At 46.2% G+C, this 18,552-nt stretch overlaps 1 protein-coding gene across 3 annotated transcripts in view; it reads left to right on the forward strand.

Moving 5' to 3' along the window:
- The window catches only part of LOC119955838, a 43,892-nt gene extending 27,501 nt beyond the window's left edge, over positions 1-16,391 (forward strand). For 2 of the 3 annotated variants that reach the window (XM_038782438.1, XM_038782440.1), the window contains one exon: positions 12,725-15,398. In XM_038782438.1, the coding sequence (XP_038638366.1) occupies positions 12,725-13,340 (616 nt within the window). In that variant the 3' untranslated portion in view covers positions 13,341-15,398. Of the gene's footprint in view, positions 1-12,724; positions 15,399-16,292 lie in introns of those variants that run through there. The other variant, XM_038782439.1, reaches the window with a different exon arrangement.
- The last annotated feature ends 2,161 nt before the right edge of the window (positions 16,392-18,552 follow it).

Here is an 18,552-nt window from a genome sequence, read left to right on the forward strand (position 1 = left end):
TGTTCGACCCTGCATGCCTCATAAACACTGAGAACCACATCCACAATGACAGCTTTGTGTATCTACATGCCAGAAACCTGAACTTGCATGACCAAGAATCTCATGACCTCAATTTGAGCTTCCACTTGCAGCACTGAGACATTGGGAGGTTTCACCCTGTTCTGTAATGGTAGCTGATGTGACTACTGGACACTCCATCAAGGGCCAGTTAGACAGTGTCGTCATGGCAGTGCCCACCACTTCCAAATGTAGAAAAGGAATCAGTTCTGAAACAAATGGAGCACTCAGTTGGATAAGTCACTGGATTCTGAAGTATCTTAGTCTAGTAAGAGTTAGAGAATAGATACCAGAGGTTTTGACTGTAGAATGTAATGAGCATTTAGAAATTCATAGATAGGCAAGCTCAGCCTGTATGCATTTGTATTTAAAAAATCAAGGGCGGGATTCTCCCATCTGCCAGTCGCATTGTTCAGCGTGGCACTACCCCGCCAGCAGCAGGATTCTCCATTCCCGCAGCTGATCATTGGGATTTCCCATTGTGGACACCTCGAGCTATCATGAAATCCATGGGCATGGGTACGCTGTTGGCAGACCGGAGGATCCTGCCAATGGAGAATTACGCTGCAAGTCTTTTGAAGAAATTACTAATTGGAGAGATGTGTATAGAACTTCAGAAGGTGTTTTTTAAGAAGATTCACGGGAGGCTCAGCAGAAAAATTTTGTTATTTGGTATAAGAGTTAAAGAAGCAACATAGAAGAAAAAGTTGGTGGATGTAAAACAAATGGTTAGGGTTGCTCAGACTAAAAAAAGTTTGGAAGCGAAATATTGCAGGAGTCAGTGCTGGGACTATTTTGTTTGTTCCTCGTATATAACTGATACCGGGCGGAATTCTCCGCCGGCTCCAAAAATCGCGGAGGCTGTCATGAACTCGGCCGAAGTTCACGACGGCCGGGGGACTAGGAGCGGGCCCCCGTCGTTCCCGGCCGCGACATCGGCCGCCGGAAATGACGCCCGAACGGCGCTTCGCGGATGACAGTGCGCAGACGACGCGAACCCGCGCATGCGCGGTGCCGTCTTTCTCCACCGCCACCCGGCAAGACGTGGCGGCTTGATCTTGCCGGGCGGCGGAGGGGAATGAGTGCGTCCGTTTTGGACGCAGGCCCGACAATCGGTGGGCACGATCGCGGGCCTGTCCCCTCCGGAGCATAGTCGCGGTGCACCCGTCCCAATCGGGCCCCTGGATGCCTCAAACGGACATCCGGTGCCCGTTTCACGAATGCAGCGACCAGGTGTGGTTGCTGCCGTGGTGAAACGGGCGTGAAGGGACGGCCGCTCGGCCCATCGGGCTCGGAGAATCGCCATTCGCCGTGAAAAACGGCGAGCGGCGATTTTTCCGAGGGGGAGAATCGCGGGGGCGTAAAAAATGTCGGGAGGCCCTCCCACAATTCTCCCACGCCACGTGGGGAGCGGAGAATTCCGCCCTTAAACTTGAGCATAGTTTATCCAAACTGCAAGCAACAAAAGGTCATGGGTGAGATTCTCCACAAATGCGGATAATCGTAAAGGCTGCCGTGGGACAGTCCGTGACCCACAGCAGTCTTCACGCCCACTTCCGGGGCCGATTCTCCCCCCCGGGCGGGGCTAGGAGCGCGGCCCCGTGTGTCACGGCGGCGCGGCCTTGACGACGGTCGTCAAGGCCGCACGCCAAGCGTCACGCCAGCTGACGCAGCCGATGATGTCAGCCGCGCATGGGCAGGTTGGACAACGCCAACCCACGCTTGCGCAGTTGCCGTCTTTTCCCTCAGCCAACCCGCAAGACATGGCGGCTTGATCTTGCAGGGCGGCGGAGGGAAAAGAGTGCGTCCGTTACGGGCCCTCCCGCTATTCTCCCACCCGGCGTGGGGGGCGGAGAATCGCGCCGAATGAATTTGGCAAAAAGTTAAGCAAACTATAAAAGCCATCTTTTAGTAGAAAAGCTGACAATTGGTAAATGCCAGTCCCCCTCGTTCCTTCCCCCTCTCTCTCTTACTCTCTTTCCCCTTCTCTCTCTTCCCTCTCTCTCTCCCTTCCTCTTTCTCACTCCCCCTCTCTTCCTATCTCTCTCCTCTCTCCCCTTCTCCTCCCTCTCTCTTTCTCTCTCCCCTCTCCCTCTCTCTTCCTACCTTCCTCCCTCTCTCTCTCTATTTCTCCCCCAATCTCGTTAACTGTCTTCTACCCCACCCCCGATATACATTTTCTGCGGACGAAACCAGGAATATGGGTGTACACACTGAAGCAAAAAAATCATTGATCTGCCTGGAACAGAGGGGGTTCACATAAATATCTTCAAAGTATAACTGTATGTCAAGCCATAAAAGGCAGCCTTTTGGATTTTATACGTATGTGTAAAATAACTTTGTAAAGGTGCTAAACGACAGTGCTGTGTGCAATTTTGGCAACGTTTTATAGAAATGGCACTAAAGTAATTGTAAATTCCAAGGATGGAAAAACATTAAATATGAGAAGAGGCTTGAGGTACTGAGATTATTTCCACTAATGCAACAATGGTTAAGAGGAGATTACTAAAATTATGGTCTGTTTAGGGAATCAATAATGAAGAATTATAAATTTAACATTGTCACTATGAAAGTGAAGTTGTGGGATAATTTCTTTACACAGATGCCTCAGCATGTAACACTTTGCCACAGGGAATTGTAAAGGTGAAGGCAATTTTATCTTTTTTTTTAATAAACAATTTTATTGAGGTAGTTTTTGGCTTTGTAAACAGTTATAGACATCAACAGAAAGAAAGCAAAAAAGGCAAAAATGTGCAAACATCCATGTACTTTCAATACTTCAATCGTAACATACTGCACAAGCCCGCTCCTCTCCCACCGGTACTACCCGCCATATTTTCCCTCCTACTCTACTCCCCTCCCCCCCACCCCTTGGTGACGCTCACTCTCCCGCAAAGAAGTCAATAAATGGTTGCCACCTCCGGGCGAACCCCTGTACAGATCCCCTCAAGGCGAACTTAATTTTTTCCATACCGAGGAAACTCGACATGTCCGCAAGCCACAACTCAGTCTTCGGGGGCTTTGAGTACCTCCACGCCAATAGTATTAGTCGCCAGGCTATCAGGGAAGCAAAGGCCAAAACATCGGCCTCTTTCTCCCCCTGGACTCCCGGGTCTTCCGAAACCCCAAAAATTGCCACCCCTGGACTCATCACCACCCTTGTTTTTAGCACCCGGGACATGATCCCCGCAAATCCCTCCCAGTACCCCCTCAGCTTAGGGTATGCCCAAAACATGTGATCGTGGTTCGCTGGTCCTCCCGCGCACCTAGCACATTTGTCCTCTATCCCAAAGAATTTGCTCATCCGAGCCACCCTCATATGGGCCCGGTGAACGACCTTAAATTGAATCAGCCCGAGCCTAGCACATGTCGCGGTCGAATTTACCCTACTCAGGGCCTATGCCCACAGCCCGTCCTCCATTTTCCCGCCTAGCTCCTCCTCCCATTTAAGTTTCAGTTCCTCTGTCTGGGACCCTTCCTCCCTCATGCCCACCTTATAAATACCTGGGACTCTACCCTTCTTCCCCCCAGAGACTATTCTGTCTAGGAACCCCATTGGCGGGAGGCGTGGGAAAGATGGGACCTGTCTACGAACAAAGTCCCGCAACTGTAGGTACCTAAAATCATTTCCCCTTACCAGCCCCAATTTCTCCACCAAGCTCCTCAAACTCGCAAAGCTCCCTTCCAGGAACACATCACCCACCCTTCCCACCCCCGCCCGCCGCCATACTCGGTACCCCCCATCCATACTCCCGGGGGGCAAACCGATGGTTGTCGCAGATTGGCGCCCAAACCGACGCCCCCGTCTCCCCTACATGCCTCCTCCATTGGCCCCATATCCGCAGGGTCGCCACCACTACCGGGCTGGTGGCGCACTTGGCTGGCGGCAGCGGTAGAGGAGCCGTGACCAGGGCTGCCAAGCTGGAGCCCCTGCACGAAGCAGCCTCCACCCGCTCCCAGATACACCCCGTACCCACCATCCACTTCCTTATCATAGCGATGTTGGCCGCCCAGTAATAATTAATCAGACTCGGCAAAGCCAACCCTCCCTCGCTGCGGTTCCTCTCCAACATCGCCTTCTTCACCCGCGGGGATTTTCCTGCCCAGACAAAGCTCATGATCATCCTGTTAACTCTTTTGAAGAAGGACTGTGGAACAAAGATCGGGATGCACTGAAAAACAAACAGAAATCTAGAGAGGATTGTCATCTTTACAGTCTGCACCCTCCCTGCCAGCGACAGCGGGAGTGCATCCCATCTCCCTTCATTTGCTCCACCACCCTGGCCAAATTTAACTTGTGCAGCCTGCTCCAGTCTCGTGCCACCTGAATTCCCAAATACCGGAAATTTTCCTCAACCAGCCTAAACGGTAGCCCTCTCGATCTGTTCTCCTAGCCCCTTGCCTGTACCACAAACATTTCACTCTTGGCCGTATTTAATTTGTATCCTGAGAACTGGCCGAACTTCCTCAGCGTTCCCAGTATACTTCCCATCCCGGCCACTGGGTCCGACACATACAGGAGCAGGTCGTCTGCATAAAGAGAGACCCTATGTTCTATCCCGCCCCTCACCATTCCCTTCCATCCCTCTGCGGCTCTCAGCGCAATCGCCAGCAGCTCTATGGCCAGCGCAAACAGCAGCGGGGAGAGCGGGTAGCCCTGTCTGGTCCCTCGGTACAACCTAAAGTACTCCGACACTTCTCTGTTAGTCCTGACGCTGGCCCTCGGGGCCTGATATAATAATTTGATCCAATCCACCAATCCCTCCCCGAACCCAAACCGTCCGAGCACCTCCCATAGATAGTCCCACTCCAACCGGTCAAAGGCCTTCTCGGCGTCCATTGCCACCACTACCTCCAGCTCCCTACCGCCGGGGGCATCATTATCACATTAAGTAATCTTCTCAGGTTGGCCGCCAGCTGCCTACCTTTCACGAACCCAGTTTGGTCCTCCCCAATCACTTCCGGTACGCAGTCCTCCATTCTAACCGCCAGTACCTTTGCCAGGAGCTTGGCGTCAACATTAATCAGGGAGATTGGCCTGTAGGACCCACACGCCTCCGGGTCTTTACCCCGCTCCAATATCAGTGATATAGTGGCTTGCGACATTGTCGGCGGCAGGGTGCCTCATTGAAAAACCTCACCAAGACCGGGCCTTCCAGCTCAGAAAACTTCCTATAGAACTCTACTGGGTATCCATCCGGCCCTGGAGCTTTCCCCGACTGCATGGCCTTTAGGCACCCCAATACCTCCTCCACTCTAATCGGGGCCCCCAGCTCATCCACTCGCCCCCCACCTACTGTTGGGAAGGTTAACCCGTCCAGAAACCTTTTCATCTCCTCCGGTTCTTCCGGCGGCTCCGAAGTATGCAGCTTGCGATAGAAGTCCGAATACCTTATTCAATCCTGCCGGGCCCTCCACTTTGCGCCCCTCCCCATCCCTCACTCTACCTATTTCCCTGGCCGCCTCCCTCCTCCTGAATTGCTGCGCTAACAGTCTGCTAGCCTTTTCCCCATGCTCGTACACCACTCCCCTCGCCTTCTTAAGCTGTTCCAAGGCCCTACTCGTGGATAGTGCCCCCAGTTCCGCCTGTAGTCTCTGCCTCTCCCTGAGTAAAACCTCCCCCTGACCAATCTATCCATCTCTACCCTGTCTGCCTTGGCTCTGTGGGCCCCAATTGAAATCAGCTCCCCCCGCACTACTGCCTTTAGCGCCTCCCACAAGTTCGCCGCTGAGACCTCCCCAGTGTCATTCATCTGCAAGTAATTTTGCATACACCTCCGAAGCCTCTCACAGATCCCCTCCTCCGACAGCAGTCCCACGTCTAGCCTCGATTGCGGGCGTTGGTAGCTCGCTCCCCCGATCTGCAGGTCTACCCAATGCGGGGCATGGTCTGAGATAGTAATTGCCGAGTATTCCGTGTTCTTTACCTCCCCTATACAATCCCTGCTTAGTGTGAAGAAATCTATCCTAGAATATACTTTATGGACGTGCAAGTAAAACGAGTAGCCCCTTCCTGTCGGCTGTCTATCTCTCCAGGGGTCCACTGCCCCCATTTGCTCCATAAACCCTTTCAGCTCCCTTGCCATTGCTGGGAGTCTACCCGTTCTGGGACACGACCGATCCAAAGCCGGGTCAAGGCATGTTAAAGTCCCCCCCCCATTATTAGCCTGCGAGAATCCAGGTCTGGGATCTTCCCCAGCACTCTTTTAATGAAGTCCACGTCATCCCAGTTCGGGGCATATATATTCACCAGCACCACTCTTCTCCCCTCCAGTCTGCCCTGTACCATCAGGTATCTGCCCCCCCTGTCTGCGGATATGCCCTCCGCCTCAAATTGCACGCGCTTGTTGATCATGATTGCCACCCCCCTGGACTTCGAGTCCAAGTCCGAGTGGAAGACCTGGCTAATCCAGCCCTTCCTTAGCCTGGTCTGGTCAGACACTTTCAGATTTGCCTCCTGCAACATAATTACGTCCGCCCTCAGAGTCCGCAAGTGCACGAACACCCACGCCCTCTTAACTGGCCCATTCAGTCCCTTGACGTTCCAGGTGATCAGCCTGGTCGGGGGGCACAACCCCCCTCCCCCCCTCCACCACGCCGGTCAGCCATAGCCTTTCTCGGGCCGGCCCCCGGCCCGTGCGTCGCGCCATTCTTGGCCCGCCCATTGGCTGCCTCCACCCTCGACCTCCTTTCCAGTGCCTATTTCAAGTCCCTCCCACGTCAGCAGAACAACCCCCCCCCTAACCACATCCCCCGATACCCCCACCCCTGCCATCCACTGGCTGTGATCTCCCCCCCCACCTGACTCCCTTGACTAGCCAATCTTCTAGCCCGGTGACTCAACACTCCGGCACCTTCCTGTCTCATTCCCATTGTTTCCCCGTCCTCCTCCCCACTCCCCGGCGTCCCATCCCCCTCTCCAACCCACTGGAGCAAGCTGGCTCTAGTGTCCTCCGCGAGCTGCACAAAAAGTACAAATCCGCCCAAAAAGGAAAAAACAGAAAAAAGAGGGAAAAAAAAGAAAAAACATGAGAAAAAAGAGAAAAAAAAAGAAAACCCCCAAACCAATGTCCATGAGCAAAGGAAAGAGTCCCAAATGTTCCGCTTGGCACCTTTGGCCCAGCAAACCGTTGAACAGCAGTCCAGGCCCATTCGGCGTACCTTCCCACGGTAATCCTCAGGCCCTAATCCGCGTCCGTGGGGCCTCTTTTCGGGACCAGCCCCTGATCCCTCGCAAAATCCATCGCTTCTTCAGGCTCGGAGAAGTAGTGGTGTTGACCCTGGTGCGTGACCCATAGGCGAGCCGGGAACAGCAGACCAAACTTCACGTGCTTCTTGAACAGCACCTCCTTGACATTCTTAAAGGCTGCTCACCGCCGAGCCACCTCCTGGCTTAGGTCCTGGTAAATGCGGAGAACACTGTTGTTCCACATGCTGCTCCTGGCGCTCTTTGCCCACCGCAGCACCCGCTCCTTGTCCACGAACCTGTGGAACCTTATCACCATCGGGCGGGGGGGGGGGGGGGGGGGGGGGGGGTCCGCCCGGCCACCCCTGCCTCGCCTGCACTCTGTGTGCCCCCTCCAGCTCCGGCGGTCGCGGAAAGGCTTCGGCCCCCATCAGCTGCTTCAATAGGTCTGCTACAAACGCTGCGGCATCAGCTCCCTCAGCCCCCTCCGGGAGGCCGACCATCCTCAGGTTGTTCCTGCGGGCTCTATTCTCCAGCTCCTCCACTCTGTCCAGCAGTCTTCTCTGCCACTCTTTCAGCCCGTCAACTTCTAGCACCGCAACCGTCTGCGCATCCGTCTGCTCCTCCACCGCCTCTCCCAGCTCCTTAACTTTAACATCTTGCGCATCCAGCCTCTGGTTCAGCTGATCCACCGCTTTCTGGATTTGGTCCAAGCTGTCCCGCTTCAGCGCTTCAAAACTGGACTTCATTACCTGGAGCATGTTATCCAGCGCCTGCTGGATTGCTGAGTCCGGGGTCCGTGTGTCCGCCATCTTCGGTTCCAGATAATTTTCTTCAGGTCCTTGCCTCTGTCCCTTTTTCTCCTTTTTCTTCTGCCTTCTGGACTCCCGCTGTTCCATGTGCCGCAGCCCGCTCCTCAGCGCTTTCGCTGCCGCCTTCCTTCTCCCAGCTCCTTAACTTTTACCTCTTGAGCATCTGAAGTGGGTCCAAGTTGTCCTGCTTCAGCGACTCCAAAACTGTTTTTCTTCTCCTGGAGCAAGAAAGGTCCGTGTGTCCGCCATCTTAAGTTCCAGGTCAGCTTCCTCTGCTCCTTGCCTCTGTCTCCTTCTCTCTCTCTTCCTCTACCTCCTGGCCTCCCACGGTTCTATCGATTGCTGCCCGCTCTCCAGCACTTTCGCGGCCGCCTTTTTGCCGCTCCGTGGTCCCGCTATCGCGGGGAATCAGCCCTAAAGCCCCGCCGGAGTGAGAGCCCGCCGAATGTGCGGCTCACTCAAACATCGCCGCCACCAGAAGTCCACGGCAATTTTATCTTTTAAGGAATAAGTGGATAAATGTTGAAGCGCTCCGGTGAAAGAGCAACAGTGAGATTATAGTTTTGAAATGTTTTATCAAAGAGCTAGCACTAGTACAGAAGGACAAATGATTTTCTTCTGTATTATAAGCTATTATTTATTCCAAGGTAATAGTTTTCTGCTATTAGACAGTTCTGAGCCTTCTTCCCCTGCAAACCAAAGCAGAGGTTCAGCTGGCAAAAGTGTCAGTGAACATGCAAGAACACACTTCCAAAATGTCTTCCAAACAGCCAGGGATTCATACACAAAAATCTAGCGCAAACACATGCACAGTAATAGTCTCATGTTGACATTACTAAAGCAGGGAAATCTAGCACACGGATATTTCAGTTAGGTTCAGCATTGTTCAGCCAAATAATGTTGATACTAATGCAAGCAAATTTCAATAAGGAAAAGATACTGAAACAAATAACAATTTCTGGGATAGGGTTTAGACTCAGTACTTTAATGGAATCTCATATCCTATTTAAAAGTAATCCAAATCATGTTTAAATTGAAGATAGTTAGTTTTAACCACAAGAAAGTTAGTTATGTAAAGTAATTAATGATAAATTGCTTCAACTGGCACTTTACTATGTCTCATTAACGTTTTGTAACTCTGACATTTAGTGAGTGTAAATGCAATATTGAAACTGCCCCACTGCTCATTCTTTTGAATGTTTTGTAAGTGTTCTACTTTAAAGAAAATCCTTATTCAAAATTGTATGTTTCTCAATAAATTCACATTTTAGTATTATGCTACTAAATTCGGAGTCAAACTCAATCTTAAATCCTCAGAAGAAAAATTGAAATATAAAGCAGTTACATTGATTACTTAAAATATTTTTTGCAAACTGCAGACAAAATGTGACCTACTGACTATTATAATATTGTTGCAACTTTTTTCTAATTGAAATAAGTCGATTAGGCAACATACAAATATGATAACACTTTTTTCTTTGCTGTTAAATCCTGAATCCCCTGAGATGAAACCCATCATTTAACATAAATTCCTATCTTGCAGACTAGAAAGTACTTGGACCAATTTTGATCAAAGATAACCGTGAAAATGCTGATCCGACTCAAGTTATCTACAAATACCTGCATATGCAGTTTCTAATACCAATCTTTGCACAAAACTCTCTTAATGCTCTCTAGAATTGTCTGTGGAATTGACAAATTGGAAAAAAATCTCCACTTTTTCATTACCTTCAGTTTTCCTGAATTGATGCTGGACTACCAAAGTTTTTTTTTATAAATTTAGAGTACCCAGTTATTTTTTTTCCAATTAAGGGGCAATTTAGTGTGGCTAATCCACCTAACCTGCACATCTTTGGGTTGTGATGGTGAAACCCATGTAAACACGGGGAGAATGTGCAAACTCCACACAGTGACCCGGGGCCGGGATCGTGCCCGGGTCCTCAGTGCTAACCACTGCGCCACCCTGCCGCCTCTTCTGAACTACCAAAGTTGTAGCACTTAACTGCATTTTTGCTCCAAGTTAATGCAATACCTTCAAACAAGTGGAAGATGAAAGGATCCAAAACACTGTTTTGGGGCACGATCTACCGATCTCGTTGCACCTGACTCAAGTCGGAAGAGGCTGGTAAATTACGCAAGAGGCCTCTCGTGAGATTTACGATGCTCATTACGCCTTTCAAGATCTCAGGAGGCGTTGCAAGTGATTTACATATTCAAGTGAGCATTTAAGCTCACAAACGTGGACCAGACATGGGGGGTGTCCCATCCAGGCGGTCAGGGGTCCCTAGGTGGTTGGGCTCTGGGCAGGGTGGTAGCCTGGCACCCCAGTGCCATCTGGGCACCATGGCATCAGCAGCCTGTTCCCTGCCAGTGCCAGCCTGGTGCCACCATGTCAATGCCAGGATGCCTAGGTAGCACTGCCATGTGAACATAGAACATACTGAAGTGCTGGGGATCGGGCCCAGAGGAGGGGTGCCCTGCCCTTATGAGTGGGTGCAGGGGGCTCGAGGGCTCCCTAATTAGTAAGTTGGGGGGTGTCCAGAGGTCGTGGGGGGGGGGGGGGGGGTTCCGAGAGATTGGAGCACCATTTTACTGCAGAAAATTAGTCTAAGCGCGCCCTTAGTGGGGCGTTCTTCACCGTGGCCCGAAAAAGAAGTACAGTCCCATTTAATAGCGGGGTCGTTCTCGTCGCTACAACTCCGGGAAACACCCGGCTAAATGCGCTCAAAACGGCCTCTGTTGTTTTTCCATTAAATTGAGCCCAAAGTGTTCTGAGAATCTATGGGTAACAGGCTACTTGCACAAGGTCAGTTAGCCCAAAAACCTACAATGCCAGACTTTTATCTTCACTCAAAAATATGTTTGGACATCAGACATTTAAGAAAGATTACTGTGCCACAAGTTGAGAATGTAATTTTATTGTTAATTGTAAAAATATTAATTCTTCACAATTGGTACTAATGATAGATAAATTGTGACCTCAATACAATCAGTTATTGGTGGTTTCCTAGGTGCAGTTATTTACATGACCATAAGAAATAGGGGCAGAATTAGGCCAATAGGCCCATCGAGCCTGCTCCATCATTCATTCATGGCTGATATTTTTCTCATCCCCATTCTCCTGCCTCCTCCCCATAACCCCTGATTCCCTTATTAATCAAGACCCTATCTATCTCTGACTTAAAGGCACTCAGTGATTTGGCCTCCACAGCCTTCTGTGGCAGAGTTCTACAGATTTACCACCCTCTGACTGAAGAAATTCCTCCTCATTTCTGTTTTAAAGGATCGTCCCTTTAGAAGAGATTCTGTCCTCTGGTTCTAGTTTTCCCACAAGTGGAAACATCCTCTCCACGTCTACTCTATCCAGGCCTCGCAGTATCCTGTATGTTTCAATAAGATCCCCACTCATCCTTCTAAACTCCAACAATTACAGACCCAGAGTCCTCAACCACTCCTCATACGCCAAGCTCTTCATTCCAGGAATCATTCTTGTGAACCTCCTCTGGACCCTATCCAAGGCCAGCACATTTCAGTGCAATGTCCAATTCTGTGGTTTTTCTGTAGATCCTCACCAGTAATCCAATTCCTGGCACTAAAATGCATCTTTACAATCAAAATTTTTAAATGGCATCCTGATCACTCGCTAGAATGGGGAGTTCTGGTGAATGAAGCTCCCCACTGCACAAAACAGGGCTATGTGCAGCCTCAGCCGCACGTTCCCCATTCAGGCGACTCATTCAACGTGGTCGCGTTGAGTAGCCATGTGTTTCTCGATACGCTGAGTGCCAGGAAACACACGGCTAAATTTGCTCGCTAGAGAACGTTTTTCCCTTGTGGGAGAATTGCGCCCACTGTTTCCAGCACTGATCCTTGTTAAACACCACTTGACACCTTTTTACCAATTTAAGTAGCTACCCTTAACAGCTACACTCTCTTTTCTATTTTGTAGCCAGCTTTCTATCTAGTCTGCTACCTATCCCCTTACTCCATTTAGTCATGACCTTATCACAGGCCTTTTGATAATGCAAATGCAATACATTCAGTGTAATACCCTATAGAGGCAGTTACCAAAAAGGTACCTAGGCAAAAACAGATTCTCGTTGCACCTCATCTCCTGAAGAGGGAGAAAGTTGTATGCTGGAGACAAAATTTCAGGGTGCCATAGGTAAGGTATTGACCAAAATCACTGCACTTCATCTGAATTAGGACAGCGTTGCCAGGCTATTTGACTCTGAAAGGCCATTATGACTGAGTCTGTTCTCATGTACAATTCACATAATCAGATTTATAATGGAGAGATGGGGGCATTGAATAGAAATCAGAAGCAGAATTGTTGGCTCCTGAATCTGCTCATAGTTGTGTGTCCAATTGTCAGGTTCACACTCTTCCCATCTTCATTCTGATGGAGATCCATTTAACTCAGCGCACACCAGCAACTGAACCTGAAGTCTTTGTAATGTGTATGTGTAAGTCCCACACTATTGACACATTAAGCGATTATATCTTCAGAGATTTCAGTGAAACATTATATTTTGAAATGTAGTGTCTCTGTTCAGGAGCATTTGTTTATAAAGTTAGTAGTGTCAATGGAAATTGCTGGAAACAAAAAGAATGGTGAAAACACTGGTATTTGTTATTTGAGAAATCTTTGTTTTAACTTATCTCACAGGGGACCACCTGAAGATGTTTCACAGAATCTTGAAGATTCCAATGGAGATTTAAACGGAAAACAGAATTGGAAAAAAGCTGAAACAAAGCAAGAAGAGAAGAATGGCTGCCGCATCAAAGATTCTGCCTGGGCATCTCCGTCTGGTAGTAGACTCAAAGATCAGATGCAGAGAGGATTACCATGTGTACAGACGAGTGCTCCTGCTCCTGCAGTTAATGTAAATTCAATAGAACAAAAAAAGTATTCTGAATTATTGGATGATCCCTGGAACAGACTAAATCAAACACAACCATTAAAGCACGATTATGTCAACCATCCAATGGTTGATTTAACCATATATGACTTGGAAGCTGAACTGGACAATATCTACAGCGTCCAGGAGAATATACACATCAAAAATTTGCGGTCCAATACCAATGAGCATCTTACTCTTGCCAGCAGTACAGAGAATGACAAAGAGAAAATAAAGATCTTTGGAACTCATATATGGAAACCACAATACTATGTTGTCAGTCACCAAACTAATTTCTTGGATAAACCTCAGGATATTCATCAAAAACAACACATTTCAAGGGTACATATGGCCCGAAATATGTCACCACATGCCAAGCAGTAATGCTATCGTAAGAGGTTAAGTGGGTGGTTCAGGGAAAACTTGATAAAGGTGTTCAACGTTTTGAGGGGTTTTAATAGTAAAGAAGTAACTGTTTCCACTGGCAGGCAGGACTAATTTGAAAACACAGGTTTAAGATAATTGGCAAAGGAACCAGATTGGAGAAGAGGAGAAATTATTTTATGGAGAACATTATGATAATCTGAAATATGCTGCTGTAAAAGGTAGCGGAAATAGACTGAATAATAAATATCAAAAAACATTGAATGTATATTTGAAAAATAAAAATTTACAGGGTTATGGGGAAGAGCAGTGAAATGGGGTTGACTGGATAGCTCTTTCAGACTGGCATGATGGGTCAATGGCCTCCTGTGGTCTATGACACTGCATTTAAAAGATCCTCGCTTCATAACAATGCAAAAGTTAAGATTATTGGAACCAAATATGGAATAGGCTTGACAGCTAATCAAGTGAGAAATAACTCATGTATTGTAGATGTCTGCAATCTTTGATGTCACTACAGGAATAATTAGTAATACTACACCAGTGTTATGACCAGTTGGGAAGGAGTTAACTGACTCCCCTCTATTCAACTTCCTCGGTTGGTCACAATAAAGTTTTACTTTCTTTTTATGAAGATATGCCTTTTGCAAAATCGAATGTATTTTACTATTTAAGCTAAGAGCAATAAAATGTCAATTAAACAAGGTTTTCTTGAATCTAGTAAAGAGCAATTTATTAATCACTAAACCCGAGAAAAGTAATGAAAACATGTCAACCATTTGGTCCTCATGCAGTCATTAAGGGATGAGAAATAAGGATTATTCAAGTCCATTAAAAAAACAAATTAATATATGGTTGTGTCCTTTGATTGTCCTTGAGGCATAGATTTTAAATGTTGAGGCTGATTTAGGTTAGCAGGTTTCTTTGATGCAGTCAGATGTACCGGATGTTGCAATTATTAAAAGATCTAGATTCACTGGTAGGTTTCTGGTAGACTTAGCTTCTCAAACTGGATGACACTCATTTCAAAAGAAAGCGAGGAAGTGAAAGAGTCCCGAGAGAAAGCAATTATTTCAATACCCAGTGCTTTGCATTTTTAATGTCCTTTTCGAGTTTAGATGGGGGTCTGAATTCTAGGAAAGGTTTGTCTCTTCACATTTTGCTGTGGGTGATTTGTTGATTTCTCACCGTCACCTTGGAATGTGCTTGCATTTCTAAGCAAATTTGCTCTGTCTCAGTTCAAATTGCTAAATTTCCAGTTGAAAATTGAAAAATCATATTTTCAAAAATAAAGGGCCATAGCTTCATAACAAAGCATTTCAAAGCATCCAAACATTTACAAATAATCAGCAATGTTTTAATCATTTCTAAAGTGGAAAAACCAGAAATAAGCTATAAAAAGCATTCTAGATTTGATCTTAAGTATTATGTGAACATCGTAAGTAGGAGATAGTTGGTGCTGTAAACATACTTCGGCACACAGATAAATTTGGTGGTTATTAAAAAAAATGTTCAGCAATCTTTTCTAATTTTAATTACATTTTATTAGGAACGTGGTTGGGTTTGATGAGCTTTAAATTATGCTTTTGAATAATCTGGTAGTTGCAGCAGGCAAAATCTTCAATTTCTTTGATCCTGCTAATGAACTCTTATGAAAGATGCATGTGTCAAGTATTCACCTCCTCTGCTACTTTCTACTCACTATTTAGGGCTTCCTGGCCCATATACCATTCCAATGCAGGTGGAAAACCTGCCTTTGAGACTCTGCCAATATCACCCAAATCAACCACAAAGCGAAAAATGAGCTCAGGTTGACAACCACAATACTGGAGCTCCCTTTAGCCAAGAATTGATCTCGATACTTGGTTCCAATGCAGCTGGTGTGAAGATTACAAGCATGTCTTATATTTCCTTTGAACTCTGCATTGTAGAACTAGTTTCAGAAATTATTTTATGCAATTTATTTTGAATGAATATTTCTAACTAGTTTAATTTGAAGAAACTGAATGAAAATTAGTACAATTTCTAATGTAATTATATGCAAGGTTTTAATTTTTTTCTACTGGACACTGTAAAATCCATTAAACTCTGAAAATATGTGATCAGTTTGTGTTGTTAATGAATCATATTACTACAATAGCCAATGCCTTTAACTGCAATTCAACTGTCAACTTTTGAGGCAATCAAAAAATCAAGAATTATGATGATACATGATGATTTAACCTAGAGTCCAGAAGACACCCTTGAATTGGCTTAAACTGCAGTTATAGCTGAGTCCATGTGAGCTCAAAAACAAAATTCTTCCTATTTCAGTTGTTCACACATTATTCTACGTATTTTCTATTTATGAGGACAGTGAATTGTGTATTACAAAAACTAGTTATTCAAGAGATAGCTACATACTAACCTACATGTTACACTCTGCAATTACTATGGATTAAGATTGTGACTAATTGTCTTCAGACCAAGCCAATATTTACATTCACAATAAAGTATTTTATTCTCAGTACTAGGGTGAATGGAATTTCAAAACAGAATATGGTCAATGAAGACAGACACCATATTTTGTTATTTGGTTAGTTACCCCCGATGTAATTTTTCAGTGCAAAATAGCCAAGACTGATACTTGTGACCAATGTCTGTTATGCTGCATTATGCATGTTTATCTGGTTTACTCCCATTATTATGGGCCAAGGAGTATCAATTGACAGTCAGTCATGTTCCAGTTACTATAATCTATAAAATTCGGCGAACATTTTCAATGCAGGAACCCTCCTGGAAAGCTTCATCCTATGTGCTCAACATTGCATGGTGATTTAGGGGAGAAATTCTTCCACTTCTAACCATAACTTGGAATAAAGTGGAAATGAAGGGCTGAAATACAGCCTATTTATCATGTAGCATGCTCCAAACACGTGGGTAACCTTTTACAACTTCTATGCATTTATTTAGGCGCAGACCAAAGCGGAATAAACAACTGAACAAATGCACTCAAAAGAAGCAATCATGGTGCCCAGCGGATGGAAATTGTTCCTTAAGCTTCCCAGCAAACTTTGGCTCGTAATTCTCCAGACAGTCTTGAGTCATTTATATAATATCTGAACAAAAGGATTCAAGAATTAAAGAAGGATATTAATGTTTTGCCAGCCTCAGCTCTCTTGTGCTTTCTTGTGAAAAGCCCATTACTAAATATTTCTGTGTACAAGAATAATGTACAATTAGCTCATAAAGGAGATTTCATAATGGTGCTGAATTGTGGCTATTTGTAAACAGTGCATCTAATAATCATTTTTGTTTAAAATGCTTTTCTGCAATATATAATTATTGCCTTGAGAAAGCCATTTCTCATTCAAGTTGATGTAAATGATCAGTAGATGACATTTTTTTAAATGACTAGGGATAAGTTGGTGATCTTTGTTCTGTGTTTTGCAATTAATTTCCATCCTCCAGCATTTTACTGTCTTTAAACTTGAGTGATGAGTGTCATTTGGTCCTGTATTCTATGGCCAAAATGTCCTATTGATACGAGATATACACTGTATAATGCATGCTATTTCAGAAGACAAATGAAGCTGCCTCATTAAAATACTATACGCATTTTTGTCTTTAATGAGATAGTATATATTCCAAGAAGGTAGTTTCAGAGAAGTCTAAATGATTTAATTTTCCTGTCAACCTTTTATAAAAATTATCATAGAATGATAGAGAGCCCTAAAATAGATCACTTTTTCCATCAAATCTGCACAATGCTTTCTCCACATTAGCCATTTAATGTAATCCACTCTCTTCACTCAACATGCCTTTAAAATTTCTTTGTCATAAAATTTGGCTTCATAGCGCCAGTAGTTTCAGTGCAATGGTACCATTTTAGTACCAAAATGACATGGTGCTGCTTCCATTCACTTCTGCAAGACCAGCACCAAACCCCACCACTGAGACTATTATGAGCATTTTATCAGCTTTTATCAATACACTACCAGTGCTATTTAAATATATCTAATAAGGGCACAGGGAGTCAACACTGAGTAAAATATGAAACAAAGTTTTATTTACACAAACAATGTGTACACTACAGGGTTCCTGTTCTGGTCGGTGCCTTACTTTTATACATTGGTTACTTAAGATACCGCGCCCCGAGAGGGGGAGCTTGTACTCAGCAAGGAGCGTGGAAAGATAAGCATTCCCACCTGGTAGATCCTATGCTATATTATTCCCCAAAAGACCCCCTCGATGAGCGATGAGAAGGAGGAGCAGGCAGAGGACGTCGGAGTCTCTACGACTCAGGCAAGTCATCATAAAGCTGATGTGCCAGATCAGTCGGTGTACACCTTGCCGATGAACGGTGTCTGCAGCAGGAACATCATGGCACCTGAGACCCCAGTGGTCTGTGTCTCCATTTCAGCATCGGAAAACACGCCAGGCATGTTGTCGGGGTGGCTGAACTTTTAATATTTTTTTTCTTTTTAAATTTACAGTAGCCAATTATTTTTCTTTTCCAATTAAGGGGCAATTTAGCGTGGCCAATCAACCTAACCAGCATATCTTTGGCTTGTGGGGTAAAACCCATGCAGACATGGGGAGAATGTGCAAACTCCACACGGACAGTGACCCAGGTTTGGGATTCAAACCCAGGTCCTCAGCGCCGTAGACCCAGTGCTAACCACTGCGCCATAGGCCTCCCTTGGGGTGGCTGAACTATGCAGTCGGTGTCTGAGACCTCAGCGGTCTATGTCTCCATTTCATAATCGGAAAACACATCAGGCATGTCAGCGTCAAGAGAGACTGGAGTCGTCACAGCAAACTGGTTCAGCAATGGGTCAGGCTTCTTTCGAGGAACCTCACAAGGGAGCAACTTCCGAGAGTGAATGTGATCCAGGTGCCCCCGGATCTGAACTTGGTAAGAGACTGGTCCTGTTCGACAAACGACAACCAGAGAGCCAGCGAACACCATTGTTGAAGTTATAAATGAACACCATGTCATCATGTGCAAAGTGTCAAAGAGGTCGACATCGAACGGGGCAATGCATTTGCAAATCTTGGTTACGGAGCACGCTTGCTCCGATGTCCGGTAAAATCAAACTCAGTTGTGTGCAAAACATACAACAAATTAGCACCTGCGCGAGGGCTATTACGATCGCGGAACATATCGGACAAAACAGTTCCATTCTCACAAAACTCAGCTATCTTCCTTAGCCGAGATACAAACTCGGTG

Source organism: Scyliorhinus canicula, chromosome 21 (genome assembly GCF_902713615.1).
Source record: "Scyliorhinus canicula chromosome 21, sScyCan1.1, whole genome shotgun sequence".
Lineage (NCBI taxonomy): Eukaryota > Metazoa > Chordata > Chondrichthyes > Carcharhiniformes > Scyliorhinidae > Scyliorhinus > Scyliorhinus canicula.